This window comes from Aythya marila (assembly GCF_965140915.1).
Source record: "Aythya marila genome assembly, chromosome: Z".
NCBI classification, from domain to species: domain Eukaryota; kingdom Metazoa; phylum Chordata; class Aves; order Anseriformes; family Anatidae; genus Aythya; species Aythya marila.
Genome location: NC_139080.1, coordinates 54,619,339 through 54,642,312, shown reverse-complemented (window position 1 = coordinate 54,642,312; position 22,974 = coordinate 54,619,339). Strand labels below are relative to the sequence as shown.

General features: G+C 45.8%; 1 protein-coding gene across 3 annotated transcripts in view; it reads right to left on the bottom strand.

The window, feature by feature from the left end:
- The window catches only part of PIGG (phosphatidylinositol glycan anchor biosynthesis class G (EMM blood group)), a 75,610-nt gene extending 72,128 nt beyond the window's left edge, over nt 1–3,482 (bottom strand). For all 3 annotated transcript variants that reach the window (XM_082783683.1, XM_082783684.1, XM_082783685.1), the window contains exons 1-4: nt 3,342–3,482; nt 3,037–3,242; nt 2,066–2,275; nt 400–588 (exon numbers count right to left, since the gene is read on the bottom strand). In XM_082783683.1, the coding sequence (XP_082639809.1) occupies nt 400–588; nt 2,066–2,275; nt 3,037–3,242; nt 3,342–3,456 (720 nt within the window). In that variant the 5' untranslated portion in view covers nt 3,457–3,482. The remainder of the gene's footprint in view (nt 1–399; nt 589–2,065; nt 2,276–3,036; nt 3,243–3,341) is intronic.
- Nucleotides 3,483–22,974: the final 19,492 nt, after the last annotated feature.

The following is a 22,974-nucleotide window of genomic DNA, read 5'->3' as shown; positions in this document are numbered from 1 at the left end:
TTCAAATCATAAAAATGAGTGACGCAGCTACATATACCTATTATTCCTTCTGGTGAATTTCATTACTGGAATATCATTACTGGAAAATCATACCAACTATCATAATTATTCATGATCAATAAGAGAATTTTGGCTTGTATTCCTTCCCTCTTCCTGCACATCAAGGGGCAGTTATTTGCTACAGCTATTTAGAAAGGACAGTTAACAGATATTACCAAGGTCAGCTAGTAAATCCTTAAATGCTACACTGTATTGTTAACTGGAGAACGGGCAAGGAAGGAAAAAGAACAACACTCGCTTTGGTCTAGGAATAAACGCCTACCCCTGAACAAGCGATTGTTTTGAGAGTATTAATGCAATGCTATTCTATAAATAACATCTCAGAACGAGATATATTACCTTTGAAAGAAGGGAAATATGAATCTTCTTCAGGATGTTATCCATTTCACGAAGTTTTGGTCCCACTAGTGGGCTGTTTGGCCCAGTCACATGTCCAATATGGTCCAATCCTAGGTAATGTAATATGAGGAGATCCCAGTCTTCTCTCTTTAACACCCTGTCCAAATGTCTGGTAACATTATCATCAACCTCAGAAATAAAAGGAAAACAATTAGAAAAATACTTTCTATGCTTGTAAAAGCATAGAAAAAAAAAAAAAAAAGCTTGTATTTTACAAGCATATGCTTGTAAAAAGCATAGAAAGATTACATCTCAATAGCCATGGAAGTTCTGTAGAAGCTGATGAGAACTAAACCCACTCAAATTTAAAAAAAAAAAAAAAAAAAAAACAGATGGATTGTTGGATTGTTTCAATGCCAGAGTCAAAGATTCTGTCTTACAAAAGATTCTTCACCCCATTTCAATCCCTTCTGCTTGTGAAGGATCGTATTATATACAAGGAGAGAAAACAGAATTGACATGCTTCCACAGACACTTTTAAAACAAGACATTTTTAGTCACTTTCATCCTTTACACTCCTGATTCATCAATTCGGAGGAGCAGATATAGCAAACAATATCTCTTTGGAGCTTGGAAGCAAAGGAATAAGAAAGCCCTCCTGATCTTTCAATTCATTTTTTAGCTTCTATGTAAACACAAATGGATTTCATTTACTGTGACAAAAAGAACTGACCACATAGGAAGAAAGAAGGAAGATTTGAAAAATGCTGTTTGGGGACTACCTTATAAATTCTCCTGCTTAGGTTGAGAACCCATTTTTAGTTGCATATATTTCCTCTAAATATTAAAAATATTTAATGTTGCATGTGCAAAGCTTACTTAGTTATATCCAACAAAGTCAACAATCTTAAAAAACTTTAAAATGCTATGTCTTTCTGAGTGAGAGACCATTAAAGCACAAAAAACACATGAAGCGTTGAGAGCTACGTAATCACAGACCCAGCAACATATTTGCATTTTTTCTCTCCACATTGAAGCTTCCAGCAGGCTTTCTTAGAATAACCAGTTAAAGCATCTTCCATTCATACTGGGCCTAACTTCCTTAAACATGATAACAAAATATTGATGTCAGTAGCACCGGGTTAAAGGCCTGAGGTTTTGTGAATCAAAGGTTCAAAATACAAACCAGAACTGCTAGCCCACTGACGCATTTAGTAATCCCAGAATAAAAATTTTCACAATTTGTTTTATCTCCTGCTTATGTTCCCTCTTTTCTAATATACTGAAACGTTGCCCAACTTGCACCTGCAAAAGCAATACAATACTACAGAAAGTATGGATCTGGAAGAATAAGATTATCTGTTAGGAAGCCTTTTAAAGATGGCCTTTATTAATAAAAAATGTGATGGGAAACTGGAACCATGGATAGTGGCATTTTTAAACAAACTATAACAAACACAGTTTATCACTGTATCATCCAAACATTTCTCCACTGCCTCTGCCAGAGGAACTTTGCTACACATTATCAATACTGAAAATATACAACCCAATTTCTGTTTAATTGCCAGGTTCACGTTTCTGAACAATTATAGTTTCACTCATTTTCAGATGTCACTATGTGTTTGTGCATACCTTATTTAACTTGAGATTACAAAAAGCCTCTCACCTCTGTAAAATCTGACACAAAGAAGGATGTTGTTCCGTCATATTCTACAAAATGCTTTGGAAACAATTTGACCCAAGTATCATCACCGTAAAAGATTATTCTTTTCCCAGCTGTTTTTGCCTGCCAAATCAGATTGTCGTCCAACAGAGCTGGAGAGTTGAGGTTCACAACAACATCAATGAAGCCAGGAATGCTACCTGTCATCAAGGCCTGCAAAAAAAAACAAGAAAAGAAAAGGCGATGTATTAACAGAAACTAAGAATTTTTCAGTACTCAGAATAAAAAATTAGCATAAGGGGAAGGAATGAAGCAGAGAGGAAAGAGATTACACTTTCAATAAAGAAATATAATAAAGAAAAACAGCCATGCCACATTAAATCAACTGGGACAACACGCTGCTAGTTGATATCAGAAATACTACTTGATTAACAGAAAAGTAAATATCTTTTCTTAATTAGTGAGTAGCAAAAACACTTTTTATCCCAGTTGGAATTTGTTTTATTTACCAGTTCAGCAGAACTCCAGCAAGACAGTTTAGATGGCCTAAGCGAAACTAACATAACATAATACTACAAATGGTAGCACGGTCAAAACAGAAATTAAGAATTTCCTGGGAAAATGCAATGAAATCCACCCATCCAGAACTACCAGGTTATCTCCCCTTCACCCTTTCACTGGCCTTCCAGAAGCTCTGTATCTCAGCTTATCCATGACCAAAACACCACCCAGATCCACCACTGGCAGGCCCAGATGAACAGATATTTTGACAACAGAGCCAAAATCCGTTGTTTGGTTACCTTGAGCTTGGCACAATTTATTTTTTTATTGAAGTCTGCAAACGATAATGACCTTATGACAATATAAATGTATGTGCAGCAAGGCTTGCTGTCAGAAGCCACAGGAACACCACGCGAAGCACCACCTAAAGTGATCTTGGACGGAAGACAGCTGGGAAATCGGACGGCGCTTACTTTAATGCGCGGCATAGTCACGGTGGGCGGCTTGGCTTCGGCGACGAAGCTGTGGGACGTGCCTTTCTCGATGACCTGCGTGGCGTAGGGCATGAACTGCTTGCCTTTGGGGCCGAAGACGAAGTCCTCCCTCAGGGCGTCGATCAGCACCAGCACCACCTTCCTGAAGAGCGGCGGGGGCACGGCGCTCCAGTTGGACACCGCTCCTAGAGAAACAACGCCCGGCAGAAAAGATATATATATATATATATATATACACACTTAACAACAAAATTTCAACGTTTTACAGGCAAAATACGCCTCACCTGAGCCGGACGGGGCGGGCTCGGCGGGGACGTCCCCTGGCTCCCCCCCTCCCCCCCGCGGCCGGGCGCGCACGGCCATGGGGAAGAAGCCGCGCAGGAAGATGGCGGCGCCCATGGCCTGCAGCAGCAGGCAGCCCGCCGCCAGCGACCCCGACCGCAGCCGCATCCCCCGCACCCAGGCCCGGACCCCCTGCCCTGCTCCGGGCACGGAGGGCGGCTTCCGCTCGCCCCGCCCACGCTTCGCTCGCGGCCAATCGGAGGCTGCTGGAGCCGCCTGCGCTGCGCGGGGATTGGCTGGAGGCCAGGCGGGCATCGGCTTTCTCCGCCCTTCCCTGAGGGGCGCGGCGCGGAGGCGGAAGTAGAGGGTGGAGGTGGTGGCAGCGGGGAGGTGGAGGGGAAAGGGAGGAATGGCCGCCTACGGGGCGGTGGAGGGGTCAGGCGGCGCAGAACGCGGAGGGAGGTCGCAGTGACAGGAGATGGGGCAGCCCTCAGGGGCCCGGCAGCGGCCTGGTGGCGGCGGGGAGAGGACATCCTGTGCTGGGGGCACAGGGCACGGCCAAGGGGAGAGCCAAGGTGGCAGGAGCACAGCTTGGCCATGGTTATGTTAGTGACATGACGTGACATGAAACATATCATAACATAATGTACCATAACATATCATACCATACCATGTCATACCATAACATACCATAACATAACATACCATAACAGAATCACAGAATCACAGAATCGTCTAGGTTGGAAGAGACCTCAAGATCATCGAGTCCAACCTCTGACCTAACACTAACAACTCCTCCGCTAAACCATATCCCTAAGCTCTACATCTAAATGTCAACATATCATACCATACCATACCATACCATACCATACCATACCATACCATACCATACCATACCATACCATACCATACCATACCAATCATAACACCCCTTCACTCTCCTGTGATTACCTCCACGCCCTTCTCCCTGTGTAGTCTGAACCCATTCACATTGGTGCAATCTGTGCTACAAGCTGATGTTTGCTCCAGAAATTAACGGCACTGTGAGCTCTTTCCTCTACAGTCACAGAATCATTAGGGTTGGAGAAGCTCTCCTAGATCACCTGGCCCAACCATCCCCTACCACCAATGTCACCCACTGAACCCTGTCCCCAAGCACCACGTCCAACCTTTCCTTGAACACCCCCAGGGACGGTGACTCCGCCACCTCCCCGGGCAACCCGTCCCAGTGCCTGACTGCTCTTTCTCAGCAGAAATGGCTCCTCATTGCCAACCTGAACCTCCCCTGGCACAACTTGAGGCCATTCCCTCCAGTCCTATCACTAGTTATCTGCAAGAAGAGGCCAACCCCTGTGACAGGCTAGGAAGGAAATTTTGAAGTCAATTACATGTGTAGGGCAAGCAGAATCTTTCTTCCCCCCTTCTTAGAAAGGAAGCACTGCAGCAGATGGGTCATGACAGATGAAAGAAGATAAATGAGTAGAAAAGAAGGCTTTAAAAGTTAATTTTCTGGAAATTGTCTTGCTGTGTTCACTGGTAAAGGGAGATAGCTGCAAAACACAGAATTTCATTCTCCCAAGTAATGCTACTTTTCATCTCTACCTCAGGAGTTTCTGTAGGCCTCACGTTTTTGCTAGGAAGACATGGCACATTCTTTGCTGCATACATAACCACCCGACCCTTTCCACTGAGCTGCAGGTTTTCCCCAATCTGACAGGTACAGTGCCCAGCCAGCCACAGTCTGCCTGTGCCACTCACCATCCAGGGCTTAGCTCACTGTGGTCTGTGGCAAAGCCACATTACAACGTGATGCCAGTGTGACACCTCATGTTTACAGCCTTCATCCCATATATACACGTAAATGTTGATGCATTTCTACAAACCCCATGTAACTGAGCACTAGGGCAGTTTTCCTCCTGGGCCACTTTCCACGGCAAACAGTAACATCTGCGTTGCGGTCTGCATTATGTCAAGACAGGCCAAATGCATTGTACCATGCTTTTAAAATATTTTCCTACTTAGGTTGGTCATGCTTGTTCTCAGACTGCTTCTAACATTTCAAGATGCTAGGAAGATGCAAAGCCATTATGCTAAAAATAAAATTTAAAAAAAAAAAAGTGTTTTTGTATTTACGGTTGTCAGCTTATTTCCAGAAGCACAGCCTTCAAAGTCCCATGTGCATTAATACTCTGTAAATAACAGCAGCTGACAACGGCCAGTGCAATGAAATTCAGAGAGGATCTGCAAAGCTTTAAATAAGTAGCAAAGGTGAAAGGAAACTTCTGGCTAGCCCATTGTATGTGTGCTTCAAGCTCTATAATGTTTTTATCTATCACACCTCAAAGTCGCATAATCTGTATAACCAGAAGAGCAGTATTTCTTACTTTTAATGGGCATTCTTGCTTTCTTCACTTTCTTACTTTTAATGGGCATTTTCACCTTTCCTTTAAAACTTGAACCAGTGAGTGAGACTGTTCAAACAGAAGATTAGAAAGGTTAATCCAACTAACAAATAGGAGACACATTAATGCAGGCAGTGTTTGTAAGTCTCAAAACAGCAAGTAAGAAATGTCTTTCTTTTTGTTTTCTTAGCAAACATTACATGACTTTCCATTTTAAGAGTAAGTTTCTTCATGGTTCATATCCTCAGATTCCTACTTAGGATTTATTGTTTCTGTGTTCATTCAAAGGGATTTCTCCACAGACATGAATACACCAGCTGGCACATGTTTCACACTCCTCAGTACCAATCTCTAAGCACTTCCTTAGAAGCATCACCATTGTCTCCCTAGAACCATTTGGCAAGGTTTTTTTTACAGCAACAGGTTTTCAAGTTCATTATTATTGCATTTTACTTCGGGCATCAAATATCTAAAAAAAAAAAAAAAAATCTTTGTTCAGCACAGGATGTTAGGTCTTACTGAGTAATTGTCTATTAGTTTACGGGTCTATTATAGCATAATATACTCACATTCATTGCTGTACATTTCTGTAGGCATTTTACAGAAAAAGAAAGAAAGAAAAATGAAAGAGAAAAAGAAAAAGATTAAAAAAAAAGGAGGAGAGGAGGGAAGGGGAGGGAAGGGGAGCCCAATCCTTACCCTCTCTTCCCATTTCAAATACAAGCAATACCCTTCCATTTTACTTAGTTTTTCTTTCTCCTTTCCCCTTGTCTAACTTAGTTGTGTTTTGAATGATTCCCATGCAGCCCTGCTCTCTGATCTCTGGTGTTACGGCAATAACTTCTGGGGATCCGCAGTTTACTACCTCTTTGAACTGCCTCGAATTCTCCCTCTACAGTCCTAATTTAACTGTAATTCACATGTGAATAGGTGTGTGTGTGTTCACATGTGTTTGTGTAAAACCTGTACATTTCTACCATACCTGGCATGGTCAGTCAGATATGCCAACTTCTCATGTTGGCAGTTTCAACCAGCATCCTTTTTCTGTAATCAGAGTGATGCTTCTTGAACTTGTCCCTAGTGCATTCAATTCTGTATTGGGAAAACACGGGAGAAGCAGAAATGGGGACAGTGACCAAGTTCAGCAGGTATAAGTAAAAGCTACCTTTTTTACATACAAGGGGTGCATAGCATATCAATTAAGTGAAGCTCTAATAAAAATCCAAGACTTTTAAAGCTGAGAGGTGTCTCTGACAGCACTACCATGTAGTTAGAAATCCAGAAGGACTTTTTTCTCCTATCTCATTTCTGTATTCGTCAGTACCTGGCAATTTGAATGTATGTCAGGTCTCTGCTGGTTTAAGCCATGGCAAAACATCAGAAAAAGTTATCAAAGACTGTCCACTGAAGTGTGAATCTCCCTCCTCCATTCTGGTGTACTCCAGAGTCTCCAGAGGTATGCAGCTGCTGAGGCGAAGGACAATGCAAAAGCACTGTCATTTTAAACCCTGTTTCTCAAATCTGAGACCAAATGGGAATTTCTGCGCATACAAGAGAGCTGGACAGCAAAATATATATATATATATATATATATTCAAAAACCATTCAATAGCTTTATTTGTGTCAAATAATTGATTTGTCTGTCTTCACACATACATAGGCACATACAAAACACACACTCATGAAGACGGTAACTCCTGATCACCCCAGAGGTGACGAGCTGTGGGAAGTCAAAAAGTCTGTTTTGTTTCTGTAGACTGCAGACTTACTCCTTGCTGCAATACAAAATTATCTGCTTTCAAAGGGGAAGCAAAGCTGCAGAGGAAGAACTAATTGAAGAAAGAGGCTGCTCGTTAGCTGCCCCCAGAGCCCTGCCCTCAAAGCTTACACTGCTTAGTAGCAGTATCTCTATCCCTCTTTATCTGCACGGGGTTTTACAGATAAGTGAACAGTCATCCCTTCTTAAGAAAGCCCTGGCCTTAGAATTGCATTTATGCTCCCATCCAGGCGGGTTCCCTCAGAGCTACAAGCCTAGGATGGGATTGCTCTGCTTGATCTCCACAAGTGCTGCTTGTTAGAACTGATCTCAGGATGCTCTGAGTCAATTTTATTTTTTCATTCAGTCTAAATGGACTTCAGATAAAACAGAAATGGAAAAGAACAAGTCTCCAAGGAAAATTTCCAAACCCACTTTAGAAGATGGACAGATTCTGGTGGTATAAATACCTGAGACGCCCCAAACCCAGATATCAATGGACTCCACTGATTACAGAGTAATATCAGCCGTCTGGCTTTCTGGACAGGCACTGGCAGAAAGATCCGGACCAGGACATAGCTGAACCCACAGCTTCTCCTTGCATGTGAAAACTGTTCAAAATCCCTCCTCCTGATAATTTCCCCCTCCCTTATCTTACTGCTTCTTCTGTTAATCTCTTTCCCTTTATTTTCCATCTCTGTTTCCTGAGGAAAAATCTTATGCAGGCATGCTCTGTGTTTGACAGTCCTTCTTCTGTTCTTCCTGACAATCTGAGCCCATTTCTAGAGACCCATCTCTAGAGAGGCAGTGAACAGGGGTCCTGGCGATACTAAGTTACTGCAGCTTACAGGAGAACCTGGACATAGCCAATGGACACTGGATGTGCTCCCACCAAAACAAATAAATATAAATAAATAAATAAATGCAACTCTCTGTGGTGTAAGCCAGCCCCTTAGCAGGTGCCAAAGTCTCAGCTGAGCAGTGAGAGAAACAAGGCGTGAGATGAGCAACCCAGCCGGAGCATGAGCAACAACCACGTCCTCATCTCAGTCACCAGGGCACCCGGGAGCTGCGTTCACCTGCAAGGCAGAGGGCTGCCCCTGCGTACAAGGGTAACTTCAGTCCTCTCCAACACTCCTTGTTTACCTGAGGATTAGGGAGCTTTTATTATTATTATTATTTTATTATTATTATTATTATTATTTTATAGGCAGTAGGTCCTTGTCCTATGGAAAGAATCCCTCAAGGTGCAGAAATCCTCTTTGCCTGGGTCCCTGTGAGAAATGGTGAAAAACAACTAGAAAGCTGAAGTAGTAAATATAATTATACTAATCTAACAAATGTGAATTATCTGAAATAACAAGCCTTGGTAAGAAATCCGAGCCAAGCTCTTTTTTTAGCTTTATTGTCTTCCTGCCCCACATCATTTTTTTCTCTGAGCCCAAGTCTTCTTTTAAAAATAAGCCAGCTTCAAACGTCACCTGCAGGTGCCAGGTGCTCAGTAGCTCTGTCTTTGATTTATTTTAAGCCCAGATATTTATTAACAGCTTAACACCACACTCTTTAAGTTAAAAAATACCATTGTGTAATGTAAACACATCTTGTTTCAGAAATGAGCTTTTCTCTGACACCACTTAGCACAGGTATTTGTTTCCAGGAGAGGGGCCTTAATGCATCGCTTTTCAAGGCTGGCAGACACCACGCTGTACAAAGCCACCTTCAGAAGCCTGCTCATCTTAGCACTCAGGCACTATTAGACCATTTAGATTAACAAGAAGAAAATGAGAAAGGCTAGCAGACATAAGGAGTACAGGCTGTTTGTCTGTTTGCTAACTGAAGTGTGCTCTTTGTCTATCGAGCGCGATGCAGAACAGCCAAGCCAGCACCAAGGGAGAAGCCAAACCTGTACAAGGGCCTCACTCACACGTGGCAGTGGCCACAGAGAGGTCAGGAAGGAGGAGAAGATGGGAGTAAATCACGTATGTGCACATGTAGGCTGCCTGGGACCAGGAGGCCGGAGGTATCACTGTACCTGTCAATCCTGAGTGTGTTGCCTGGGCAAGCAAGATCTCTGGCTTCTGTCCCTGCATGCACTGCCCTTCGCAGATGGGACAAGAAAACAACAAATTGCCAAGCAAAATAACTAAATTCTCTAAGTTTTCTACACTTTTGCTTCTTAAGATGTCTGGAGCTCTTGCTTTCCCTTCTGCAGAGGGATTTACAGAGTCTCACGGAGTCCTAAGGTCTAATAAGACCTTAGTCTGATTCGTTTGCTCTTCTGCTTCCAGCCTGTAACAGTTTCTCCCCACTTTACCAGCCACCTGTTTCCCCAAGGGTTAAAATATTGAGATGGACTGACACTGACACACACAGATGCTGTGACCCTCTAAAAGTCCTATTTTAGAGGATATCAGGCAAAGAGTCCTTACATCCAATTGCAGGCTGTTAAGCTTATCTGCTTTTGTAAACTGACAAAGTTTCCTTGTCTGACTTTTCCTTTCATTTCCAAAACAGCTTCTGGCAGAGCCATCAAGTGAAATAAAGCTTAAGCAAGACATCTCCCTTGCTTTAGCTATTCATAGTGACTATTTTCTCAACATGTAGATGGAAAATCAGGCTTGGGTCACAGCAACACTGAAATTGGCATAGCTTTTGGAATATCTCCTAAGGCCACCATTTTTTCTTCTGATTTCAGAGAATAAAAAAGGTTAAGACTATTTTCTGTTCTTTCTAATGACTTTTGAAGCTTTCAATGAGCACAAGAATTACTCTAACTAAGAATCAAGAACTGTTAAGGAAGATGAGGTTTCTATAAAGCCCTTAAAAAAATTGTTTTCCATTCCCTGAATGCCTCTGCTAATAGCACAGGCACATGAGTGTTCTCTTCTATTGAGACATGTCTTCCATTACCCAGTCCAGTTACAACTGCAGAAAACTGAACTGTGAGTTTAATTACCAGCACACCCAGAACAACAGAACAGCACAGTGAAAGAGCTGCAGTTTCGGGTAGGGTGGGGGGTGCGTTCCCCCTCCCCCTTTTTTTTTCTGTTTTGCATGTTTTTCACTTGTTCTGTTGATTATGAAGAGCTGCCTTTCCTTTCCTTTCCTTTCCTTTCCTTTCCTTTCCTTTCCTTTCCTTTCCTTTCCTTTCCTTTCCTTTCCTTTCCTTTCCTTTCCTTTCCTTTCCTTTCCTTTCCTTTCCTTCCCTTCCCTTCCCTTCCCTTCCCTTCCCTTCCCTTCCCTTCCCTTCCCTTCCCTTCCCTTCCCTTCCCTTCCCTTCCCTTCCCTTCCCTTCCCTTCCCTTCCCTTCCCTTCCCTTCCCTTCCCTTCCCTTCCCTTCCCTTCCCTTCCCTTCCCTTCCCTTCCCTTCCCTTCCCTTCCCTTCCCTTCCCTTCCCTTCCCTTCCCTTCTCTTTCTCCTCATGAAATGACACAGGACATGATATGAAGAGGACAACCCCTCAGACACTGCAGGCATCTCTTTCCCATCACGTTATATCTTCTCTTCCATAAACCTGTCACACTCCATTTTGCTGTTATTTGGACTTCCTAGACTGTTTGAAAAAAAGATGACTTGCAGTTGCTAGAAAGCAACAGTTCCCACCCTCAACATATTAGTGATCCCTTGTTCATGTGCCAGCACTGTGTGTCATCCAGCTTAGCTCATCTCACTCCCAGCTGTTTCTCCCTCCCTCTGCACTGATGCCTTTGCAGAGAGCCCTGTCACTGCGCGTTGTGCTGCACTTGCCAAGATTATGATTTGTCACAGTGGGCCTCATTCTGGTATTGTAAGTGACCCAGTGCTGCACGTAGCGTTTCAAAGGGTGCCTCTGTAGGTAATTTCTGTCTCTAAGAGTCTCTTTCCTGGCTGATGGGAATGGCTATGACACAGCTGAGGAGCTTCTTCACGCTTGTGTCCCACCAGTAGTCTGATCGTCTTGTAACTGGCATGCTCCGATGCATCTCTGATGCATTTCCAGGTGATAGCAGGGATTATCACTGCTGGTTCTCAAGAGCATAATCTTACCACTTTCAGCTATTGAAACTCACGCAGTATCACCACTCTCATCTCAAGTAACTCAGTTCTAATTCTTGTGCCAAAATCATCAATAAAAAGGTAACTGAATGGACTATCACAGTCAGCACCCACCGTCTCTTTCTTTCATCCTCTGGAATCAGGTATTCTTCAGCACCCCAAACCAAGTATCAGTAATTCTGTCTTCCTCATGTTGTTGTTTTAGTATGACTTTCATTCTCAATTTCAACACTTCCCTTCCTATATGTGAATATATATATATATATAATAATAATAAAGGAAGAAAGGGAAAAAGAGAGAGGAAGGAAGGAAGGAAGGAAGGAAGGAAGGAAGGAAGGAAGGAAGGAAGGAAGGAAGGAAGGAAGGAAGGAAGGAAGGAAGGAAGGAAGGAAGGAAGGAAGGAAAGAGAAACACAACCAGCAGTAAAAGTAATTTAGAGTTGCATAGAAAATATCAGGTTGTATGATACTCCTGGACATGTCATCTATACAGTTACAGTTACCTCTTGCTATTAGCTTCTTGCTGCCTGCAATAATTGAGAAATATTCAAGGTCAGAGAGGGGAGGATTTGTCATGGTAGGAAGAGGTTTGGGGAGAGCAGAGCATTGTAAAACACTAACGTACAAAAAGAACGAAGTCATTTCCATAGATGAGACTCCAAAAACACCAATAAATTATCAAGTCAGTCACCAAGCTCTGGTTCTTAGGAAGCAGCTCTTCCTCCTATATGGAAGAATATAGCATTTCTGCCAAGACTGTACATAATAACTGCCTATAAATTGGGAAAGGAAAAAAAAATGCGAACATGAAAACCCATATAAAATGGCCAAACAGTGCCATCTGGGGACTGCAGCTGTAAGAACAGGGTATGAAGAAGGCAATAAAGTTAACCAAGGATCAGCTTTTCCCACTCAGAATAAACAGAACTTTGTTCTGTGGGAGGTTTCATTTGATCTGCTGGGGGCCAGTTCTGGAGTCAGGTACTGACTGGAGCACTCTGCTGAATTAACAGCCAGAGCTGCTGCAGGAAAGGCACGCCAGTACACCTCTGGATGCAAGGCAGCAGTCAGCAGCAGCTCTGCTCTGTTTTCTCAGTACAAGGAATTCATTTCATTTGAAGACTGTAGCAAAGAGAAGAAGTCAAGGGAAGGACGATATGACACAGCACCAAGGCAGAAACTCTTTCAGAAATTTACATTTTATTATGCTACCAAATAGGAGTCTGTTTTTTTTTTTTTTTTTTTTTTTTTTTTTTTTTTTTTTAATTTGTGCCACCAGAGCACAGTGTTCCTGCATCTAAACCAAATATTTTTATAAAAGTCCAAGAGATTTTGTCTAAGGGCTGTAGTGGAATACCAGTAGCTGACAGGTAAGTGCACTTGCTGAAAAAAGTAAGTGTCTGCTGGGAGGAAGATTCTGCTAGAAATCCTGCACTGTTTTATCTCTGCTGGGAGATGCTGCAGTGAGGGAGGGCACAATGAATGCATCCACTTCTTGCACAAGGCACATGTCGTTATATCAGTGTCTCGTCCTACACAGAGGTGGGACTCGGTGAGCCCCTCCATCTTGCTGTTTACACAGGCAGCAAGAACATGCTTGTTTTCCAAACTGGCACAGCTGACACAGGAACAGCAATCTCTTGGAAGGACAGTTGTATTTTTTAGGGCTGGCATGGGAAAAGGGCAGTGTAGGACCAAGTGCCTGGTGGTGCAGCTGGTAGGTCAGCTGGAGGGCCTATCACTGCCATGGCAAGAGCACAAGCATGACTACTGCCTGAGGAACCCAGGGCAGGCTTCAGGCTTCTCAGCAGAATGTGGGAACCCCAGATATGGACCAGATCTGCTGAGCTGATCTACAAACACAACACGGAGTGGCTACTCTTATTCTGAAGGAGTTTTATGTACAAAAAGGAGTAGAAAAATAGCAGAGACAGTACATTTTGGCATCTACATCACAGGCTTTGGACTTCTTTGAAAGCCTATGAGTATTATGCTAAGACTTTCAGCCTAACCTAGATCAAAGAGGAACGAGGAACCAGAGGACATGGTCTTCTGCAAGAAGCTGTAGAAGAAATGCAGGCTTTTTATTTGTGTGATTTCCTCTCCAGTAGTTCAAACGGACTACAAGATGGAGAACCAGGCTAAATTGTGTAAAACTAGTGACAAAACTAGGCTGCATCAGAAGTTTGTGCAATGTCTGGCTACCCATCTGTTGTATTTCAACGTCTTCAAGCTTTCAAAATGTTCAGTACAAGTATTCCCTTCTGTTATATTTATAGAATTTACATTGCATGATATTTATGCTGTTTAATATTTATATTGCATTCATTTCAATTCACCTGCTGCACTACACAGTTTATTTTGCATACATGACTTCTAATTTCAGTTCCTCTGAAATGCCTGGCTTCTGATGAGCTAAAACCTGGAAGGCAGTTCTCGCCTAGGGACCCGAGGCTGAGAAATCTGCTTAAACAACAGCATGTGTCTGTCCCCGTGTCAACCTGCCTGACTTAGTGGTCACCATAAAGCTGATGTTATGCCACTGGGTCTGGGGGGAAACCATAGGCACCAAACTCCTTTCTTCTTACTTATGCAAGAGAAGCAGAACAAAACATCCAAATGTTACTGCTGGTAAAAGCCCTGTCTTTAAGCCAGCTCTGTGGCACCTCTGGCTCTGACCTGTGCTTTTCTGCGCATACCTCTCTGCTAGCTCTGCTTCACTGTGTTTCCCCAGCAGGCCAGAGTCTCCTCCCTGTGTGCAGCTTTTGCTGCCTTCCTACCTTCCACAGACCATGCAGGCTACTCAGCAGCTCCCCAGATGCTTCCAGACTCAGCACAGAAACGAACAGCTTTTGGTTTGAGCTACCAACTGATATACAGATAATACTGTCATACAATTCATGTCACGTCACGCATGCTCCTGGTAGAGGGGTCTTACCCAGGAAAATAACCCTTTGAGAGCAAGCTCACACAGCAGGGATTTGAAGCAGGCCAGAAAGCACAATGTTCAGTCCAGGGAGGCAATGACTGGTAACAGTGGAGGTGGCTTGAAAGGCATCACAGGAGACCACTACAGGAGAAGGAAATACTCCTGGGCTGGAGACTGACACATAGGCAGTGGCAGCTCCCACCATGATTTTGGCACAAAGAGCAAATCCAGTCTTTTCTCTGAGAAGCAATCCATTTCTGACACTCCTGCATCTCCCCAGTCAGTATGAACAAGTGAATATAAGCCACGTTGTCAGGCAATGCTTTGTCTGCCTCCCCTGCTAGGCCATGCAGGCCTCGGGGCAGCCCTGAAGACATCCTGAGCCTTTCTGGGACAATGTTTGCTTAGGACAGGCACCACACAACCTGCTTTTGAGCAAAGCTCGTTGTTAGTGAGGCAGAAGTGAGGGAACAGTATGAGAGCTCCCTCCCAGTGCCCAGTATGTCTGCCCAGGCCGACCTCGGTCCTTGGGGGCAGTTTCTTGTAGCATCCTCGCTCAAGCTAAGCTGATGGTCTGTGGGTGCATGCCCTCAGCCCATGTGGGCTCTTAGACACCCTCTTTCCTCCCCCTGGCTTTGGAGGCAGCCTGTCTTCACCCCCAGCAGGGGCAGCCCCCGTCACACAGGCACTGTGTGCCAGCAGGCAGACGGTGTCTTCTGCTGGGGGAGCTTCTTGGCTTGCTGGCGTTGGAAAGTCCATGTAATGTCAGTGTTCAAGGGGAACTTGACTGGCAACAAAGTTCAAAATAGGGCCCAGCATGAAGTGCTAAAAAAATCACCATCTCTTTCATTCAGTTCTTCGGATTAAGAAGAAGCCTGTACTCACTCCATTTAGGAGTTAAAGCACTGACATTTATGAATGCCAGAAAGCCTGGAAGTAGGGCAGAGGGAGAACCATTACCATAACAATAGAATGTCGTAAATCCCAAATCTAGTTACGGTTAGATCTGATGCTAGCAGGGGAGAAGGGTGAAGAAGTGGTGTCATTGTTAGACCGTAATCTAACCCTCGTCCTCCTCTGCCGGCACAGGTTCCTCTGACTTTTCATCAGGCATTTGAATTATTTCTGCTTGACACCTGAAATAAATGCCATCCTTACTTAAGGTTGTTTGTGAAATGCAGGAAGCAGCAGTGACCCAAATCAGCATGTTTTTCTCCTCGTGCTGTTTTGGGGCACCACTCGAGCACACTGTTCCTGCTACCTGCTCGGCAGCCTTTCATCTTCTGTTGAAAGCCAATTTCCCCTGCAAGGCTTTTGTATGCAAGAGAGCTCGGTCCACAGCTGGGTGTCAGACGGTATGAGAACTGTCCTTGACTGCATAGCCAAGCCAATAATGCTCTGCAGGAGCCATGGCATTTCAGGATCACAGCTGAAAGCCAAGCAGACACCTCTGAGCAATACAGAGGGGTGTGCAGGTGCATCAACACAGGCAGGTTTTCCCAGTGCCCAATCCACCAGCATGCAGCAAGCAGCAAGGAGAGTGCTTCACCAAAGCAAGCAGCATGGTGGTAGCTTTCTGCCCTTGCAGATATGAGGGTGTTTTCATTCTGAGAGCATCGCACATGCAGAGAGTAAGTGCCCTCTCAGGGCTGAAGTGAAGCAATTCTGGGGAGCTATCCCAGCTGCAGTGGTAAGGCAGACATTTATTTTCAAAAGCCAGGAGCGAGTCATCATTTATTTATAGGTGGCTTCTCTTTGCTCAGTGCTGTGTTGCTGGTAGCCAGGTGACATTTACTAAAACAATTTGGCTTTTGTGATTTAATATATTTATATAAATATATACGTGTATTTCTGCTTTTACTTGTCCCATGTGAAAAGCTGTGTTCTGGGCAATAGAGTAGCTTTTGAGCGCCTAAGACAGTTTCTGTGAGTCTGCTGGGAAACTGCTGCATCTCACAGCTCTGTAGCTTGTCTTTACCTCTCATCCACTCAACTCCTATATATCAAAGGGGAACACTTAAAACAAAATAAATAAATAAAATTAAAAAAGCACCTGTGAGGCTGTCAAGGGGGAAATAACCTTGGCATATTGTCCAGATCACCAATAATGCTGCACGTGGTCTGCCAAGGTTGAGGGAATGGTGTTCCCATACCCCGGGGTGTGCTCAGGGAATGCTCCCTCTTCTGGAGCTGTTGTTCACCTCCCTTCTATTAATCAAAACAGGAGCTCTTATGAAAGGCCTGGTTACCATCGAGGCCTGTTCCTAAATAAATACCCTGCACTTCTGAGACCCTATGGTGACGGTAGCTGCAGGTAACCAGCGAACAAGGCATACTTCAAGGCACGTTTGTGTTTTTATCCAGCTGTACTGCATCTCCCTCCCTCCCAACAGCAGCTCACTGATCCACGGCAGGTGTACCTGGGGTGGCAGCGTGTCATGTAAGGTGCTGCCTTCCTACATCAGGATCACTCCAGGGGAAGTGATCCTGATGTAGGAAGGGGAAGGAAGAAAAAAACCCTCTTTATGCCCATCAGTATAAAGGAGATTTGGGGAGCTACTAGGTAACAGCTGTGAGGGGGTGGTGAGGAGTTACTGCGTTCATAGGACTGTTTTTAACAGCTGCTTGGCGTGTAATGCCTGCTTGCAACAGCGGAACACGAGCATCAGCTCTGCTCCCTGGGGCTTCCCGTGATTAATCCGCACACCAGGATCCAGAGCAGAGCTAAAGACGTGTCAAACAGCTTTAAGCTCTTCCTATACGATGAATAGGAACTAACAGGCAGTTCGTCTCGGGGTCTATCATGGTATGGGTAGAGCACTAGACCATTTGGGGCCTGCGTAGAAAGCACTGGGACACGAACTGGCTGCAGTGCTCAAGGGAGAGGCTGACCAGACAGAGCAGGGGTTGCTGGCTGGTCTGTGTGGTTCAGCCCTCCTTGTCTCTGGTGTGGAGAATGATGCCTTGGGCTGGCTGAAGGAAATAGTCTCCTGTTTGCTGTGGTGGTTGTAAAGCAAATCCAAATCCTGGGTCAGACACGGCCCTCATCAAGCAGGGGGAAGAGGAAGCAGTGGGCTTCCCCTGGGGCTTTTGTTTCACCAGCCTGGGGAAAAGACTCCTGGCAGAAACCAATTCCCAGCAGCGTAGGAGAAGGTTTCACATCTCTGAGGGAGAAACGCTGCTCTGCAGTGCTAATTACTGTAACACTCACCACTGATTACCAGCCCTCTTCCTCAGCTGAGCTGGGTTCAAGTGCAGCTCATGGAGCACAGCCAAACCCCTCTGAAGGAGCAGAGGACGCACCACCCACCATCTGAAGTGCATCGGCTCCTTCTTGGGGTGATGTGGGACCTGAGGAGCCCCTGCTCCAGTGCCAAGGCTGGCAGTCTGCACAGAGGCAAGTGTTTGTATGGATGCAGTAAAACTGGAAGAAGTACTGGTTAAGAGTGAGTTTTTTATCTGGGAGGGTATTGAGCTGAGAAAGGGAAGGATGAGAGCAGCAAAAGGAGGATCAAGGAACAGGAGTACTAAAGGATGGGGTTGACCCTGTCCAAGGGAAACCAGCATGCAGCCCTGTGCCTGACCACCACGGCCTGGTGCAGGGGAACAAACCAAATCTTTTTCCCAACTGTATCACGTGTGACTGACTACAGCCAAGAGGATGAGGAGGAGAGTGGGCAGCATGGCCTGGCTAGCAAGGGAGCAACCAGGACAGACAGATCAAGCATCCACACACCTAAACCCATTCCAGACCAACAGCCTCATCATTTTCCCAACTACCAGACTCCTAGTGTCACAGCCTTAAATCTCCACTTTCTCCTGTGAGTACATCTGTATATGAGTGCACGGATGCTTTCCACCTCCCCATGTACTCCTGGTTCCTTGACAGCTCCAAAAACACGTGCAGGGAAGCAGGGAGATCTTCGCTGTGTGAGTTGCTCATCAAAGAGCTCTGGTTAGGTTGAAGCTGTCAAATGTTTCAATGAGAGAAAATAATTCCTCTCGGGTGAAACTTCAAACTGAAGTTCTGAAAATTGATTAGAAGAAAAACATTCACCTTTGTTGAACTCAGCAGGAAAGCTGGAACACAAAGACAGAGGGGAGAGGTTTGCCTGCATTAACCAGAAGCGGGAGGAGCAGATGACCAAAAAGAAACCTGAAGTCAAAGCCAGCTTCTGAGAGAGGAGACCGATTATAAAGTCTTTCTCGGATCAAAATGCCAGCTGAAGTGTTAGTGGCAGTTAGCACCTTTTCAAGTAACCTTCAGAGGCTCCTATTTTCATATGCTGTTACCCTCCACAGAACAGTGAGAGCCGCCTGAAGTCCCCTTAATGGAATCACTGCTCTGGAAAATTTCCTCTCCCGTCTTTGTTGCGGTTTCTCCCACAACATTTCCCTCTGAATAGGTGATCATTTCAGTCAGAGAGTGGGCGGAAACATCTGGGCCCATCTGGCTCAATTAAAGTGCCTTGTTCCACTCACATAACCCATCATTTTCTGTTCATCTTGTTGTATTTTTCACTTTTGTCAGAAATTAGGACACACTTGGAAACGCTAATTATTTCATGAACCGTCTAACATCAGGCTTAATACATCTTGTTTTTGTTATGCAGTACCCTTACTTTCAGTTCCTTTGTCCACCGACAGCTACATCAGGCTGCTCGCCTTATCTCATTTCACAGCCACTAAAGCCCTCCTTGCAGTAAAGCAGGCGATGCAGCAGGCAACGTGCTCTGCATATTCCAGCCAGCCTGCTGGCAGATGAGGTCTCTGTGTGCTCCGGAGTATCAGGGAGCTGTTCACAAGCCCTGAGATCCCGTCTGTGCTGGAGCCATGAGGGCAAACGCACCCAGACACCACCACAGGGGCCCTGGTGCTGCCATGCAGGAGGAGCTGGGGCTGAGAGGGTGGCGTGGAGGTTCCCAGGGGTGTCCTGCTGCACTTGCACAGCATCTATCCCCAGACCAGGGCTCTGAGAGCCTGGCTGGCACCCAGCACATCAAGGCCACCCCGCTCCCTGCAGCATCACCAGCAAGCCAGGAGCATCCTCAGTGCCCTGGGGCTGAAAGGTCCCTTTTGGCCTGTATGAAAATAAGGAAGATGCCAAGTGGATGTGTTATTTGCTAGGGATCAGTTTCGGAGCAGAGTAAACAGCTGATCTCCTATTGAATTCACTTCTTTATTACACAGTTTATTAGAGGATTATTCAGACAGCTCGGCTGCATCTTATTAGCCCTTCAGTATTTACCCTGCCCTTTAGAGAAAAAGGGAGAAGTGCAGCGCATAAGTTTCCAACCAAACCCTTCTGCTGGAAGGAGAACCCACTGCTAATGCCACAGAGACATTAGCAAGACCCTCAGCAAGTTTGCAGATGACACCCAGCTGAGTGGTGCGGTTGATACAGCAGAAGGAAGGGACATGGACGAGCTTGAGGTTTGGGCCTACGTGAACCTAATGAGGTTCAACAAGGCCAGGTGCAAGGTGCTGCACCTGGGTCAGGGCAATCCCAGACATGAGGACAAGAAGAATTCACTGAGAGCAGCCCTGCAGAGAAGGATTTGGGGGTGCAGGTGGACAAAAAGCTTGACACGAGCCAGCAGTGTGTGCCTGCAGCCCAGAAGGCCAACTGAGGCCTGGGCTGCACCAACAGAGGGGTGGCCAGCAGGGGAGGGAGGGGATTGTGCCCCTCTGCCCTGCCCTTGTGAGGCCCCACCTGGAGTGCTGCATCCAGGTCTGGGACCCCAGCGCAAGGACATGGACCTGTTAGAGTGGGTCCAAGAGAGAGCCATGAGGATGATCAGAGGGCTGGAGCACCTCTCCTTTGAAGATAGGCTGAGGGAGTTAGGGCTGTTCAGGCTGGAGAAGAAAAGGCTCTGGGACACCTCCTTGTGGCCTTTCAGTACTCAAAGAGGCCTTACAAAAAGATGGAGAGCAACTTTTTACTTGGGCAGATAATGACAGGACAAGGGGGAACTAAACTGAAAGAGGGGAGATTTAGATTAGATGTTAGGAGGAAATTCTTCACTCAGAGGGTGGTGAGGCACTGCCACAGGCTGCCCAGAGAAGCTGTGGATGCCCCATCCCTGGAGGTGTTCAAGACCAGGCTGGATGGGGCTTTGGGCAGCCTGATCCAGTTGGTGGCATCCCCATCCATGGCACAGGGGTGGAACCAGGTGATCTTTAATGTCCCTTCTAGCTCAAGCCATTCTGTGTTTCTGTTATTCTATGATTCTGTGGTTTCAGCCGTATCTGAAAAATGAGTTAAGATACATCACCTGCACCTATGACGCCTGTGCCTCACTTGCCCTACCTGTACCAGCAGCACTGCCTAATGCCCAGGTGCCTGCTGTTTGTCCTCTGCTTCTTGTTGTTGCACTATTCCCTAATTTCTTTCGCTTAAAGTTTTGTTTAGCTTGTGCAGCTGTGTGGTTCTCCTTTCCTAATAAATCATGTCATATGCAAAGAAATAGGAACCCTAAAGAATCATGACGTAACTAACCCTGTGGACCTACAGGAGAGGACAAAGCATAACCTATTAGCAAGCATGGGGTTGAAACATACAAAGGTAACGTACCCGAGAATGAGAAGGAAGAAATCACCGACTATCAACACTGTGTTTTTCTTGCCAAGTGACATGGGACACCAAAGTGCAATGCACAGGAAGGGCTAAGGCAAGATGTTGGTGAGGCGTCTGGTGCTGGAAGTCAAGCAAGGTACGCGTTTTACTTTGAAGCTTTATCTCCTTTCCTTCCTTCCTTCTCCCACGCTGGAGAAGCCAGCTGAGGAGCCAGCTGAAGCCAGGCTCCATCCAGGTTCCTGGCCTGCAGGTGAACCCCTGCCCCTGGGCTCAGGGGGGGCTCCAGCAGCGCTGCTCTCGTGCCAGCAGGCCCCCCAGCACCATTTTTACCTCAGCCACATGCAGCTTCCCTGGGCTGTCCTGGACAGGGGCAGGAGCAGCAGGTGGATGCATGCCTTTTCCTGCACCTCCTCCAAATGGGGACCAGCCAAAAATGCAGCTTAGCCCAGTTTCAGCGATGAAAAGACCCCCCAGTTTTCTGTAGGCCTGTGGTTCAGTTTCAGATTCCTGGATGAGGCACAGTCTTTTACCAAAGCCTTCCCTGTATGCTTCTGAACAAATAACAAGTACTTGTGCTAGGAAAAAAAAAAAAAAGAAAAAAGAAAAAACCCTTTGGGATATACATTTGCATTTCAGTATCTCTCTAGTAAAGAGTAAGAAGCATTAAACACCATTGCGGATCACAGCAACGGATTTTTTTCCAGCCAATGCTCATCTCCCAGCAGATGCTGATCTTCCAGCGTCAGGAGTAATCTTCTAATACTATTTGGATAGCACTGGAATTAAAGAACAGCATTTATCCTTTCTCGGCTGAAGCAGCTACATTACACTTGACTGCAACAGGACTGGAAGCTGAAGCTCATCTGCTTTTGTTTACTGTACACAAGATTTTTGATCGTATTAATGATGCAGTTCCCAACCATTCCTCCAGGTAAATGCCAAACCTAGCTTTTAAGGTCTCATTGATATCAACTCCTAGTGAATTGCTGCCACTTTGCCTGAATTTTACACCTTTTTGCACAAGAGCGAAGAGAACAAACATATTCCTTCCAGCTCAGGTAAGATGGCATTTAGGGAGGTGTTTTGCTTCTGTTTCGAGCAGTTGGTCACCCATTGCCACAGGGCACCCCGTGAGCTCCTGGAGGAGGACAGCAGGCAGCAGCACCCCAGCTTGAAACATCCACACACAGCATTTCCATACAAAATGCACAAACACACACAAAATGATCGGTGTGATGCAGTTTTGGCTAAAGAGCAGTTTGGGTGGACCTCTGGGACAGCAGATTGAAAGAAGGGAAAAAAAGCCCAGAGAGCAGGCGGATGTGGCCTGGAGGAGGCTGCGGCCCATGGAGAGCCCCCGCAGGAGCAGGCCCCGGGCCGGAGCTGCAGCCCGTGGAGAGGAGCCCACGCAGGAGCAGGGGGTCTGGGGGGAGCTGCCCCCACCCGTGCTGGAGCAGTTTGCTCCTGGGGAATGGATGGATAGACCCCATGGGACGGAGCCGTGTGGGAGCAGTGCTTGAGGAGCTGCTGCCTGTGGGCAGCCCCCGCAGGGGCAGGGAGGGACCAAGAAGGGGTGGTGGAAACAAAGCATCAGGGACTGACCACAGCACCCATGTCCCATTACCCTGCACCACTTGGAGAGAGGATGCAGATGAGAGTGGATGGGGGTGGATTGGGGTAAAGAGTTTTTTGTTTGCTTTGAGTTTCTCACTGCTCTAATCTGTTAGTTATAACATGTGGAGATTAATCATTTATTGCTTGCGACTCCTTTGCCCTGTGCCTGTGATGATACTTGTTCAGCAATCTCCCTGTCCTTATCTCAACCTCTGAGCCCTTTTCATCATATTTTCTCCCCTTTCCCTTTGAGGAGGGGGAGTGAGAGGGCAGTTGTGGTGGAGCTCAGCTGCCCAGCTAGGTGAAACCACCACAAAACACGG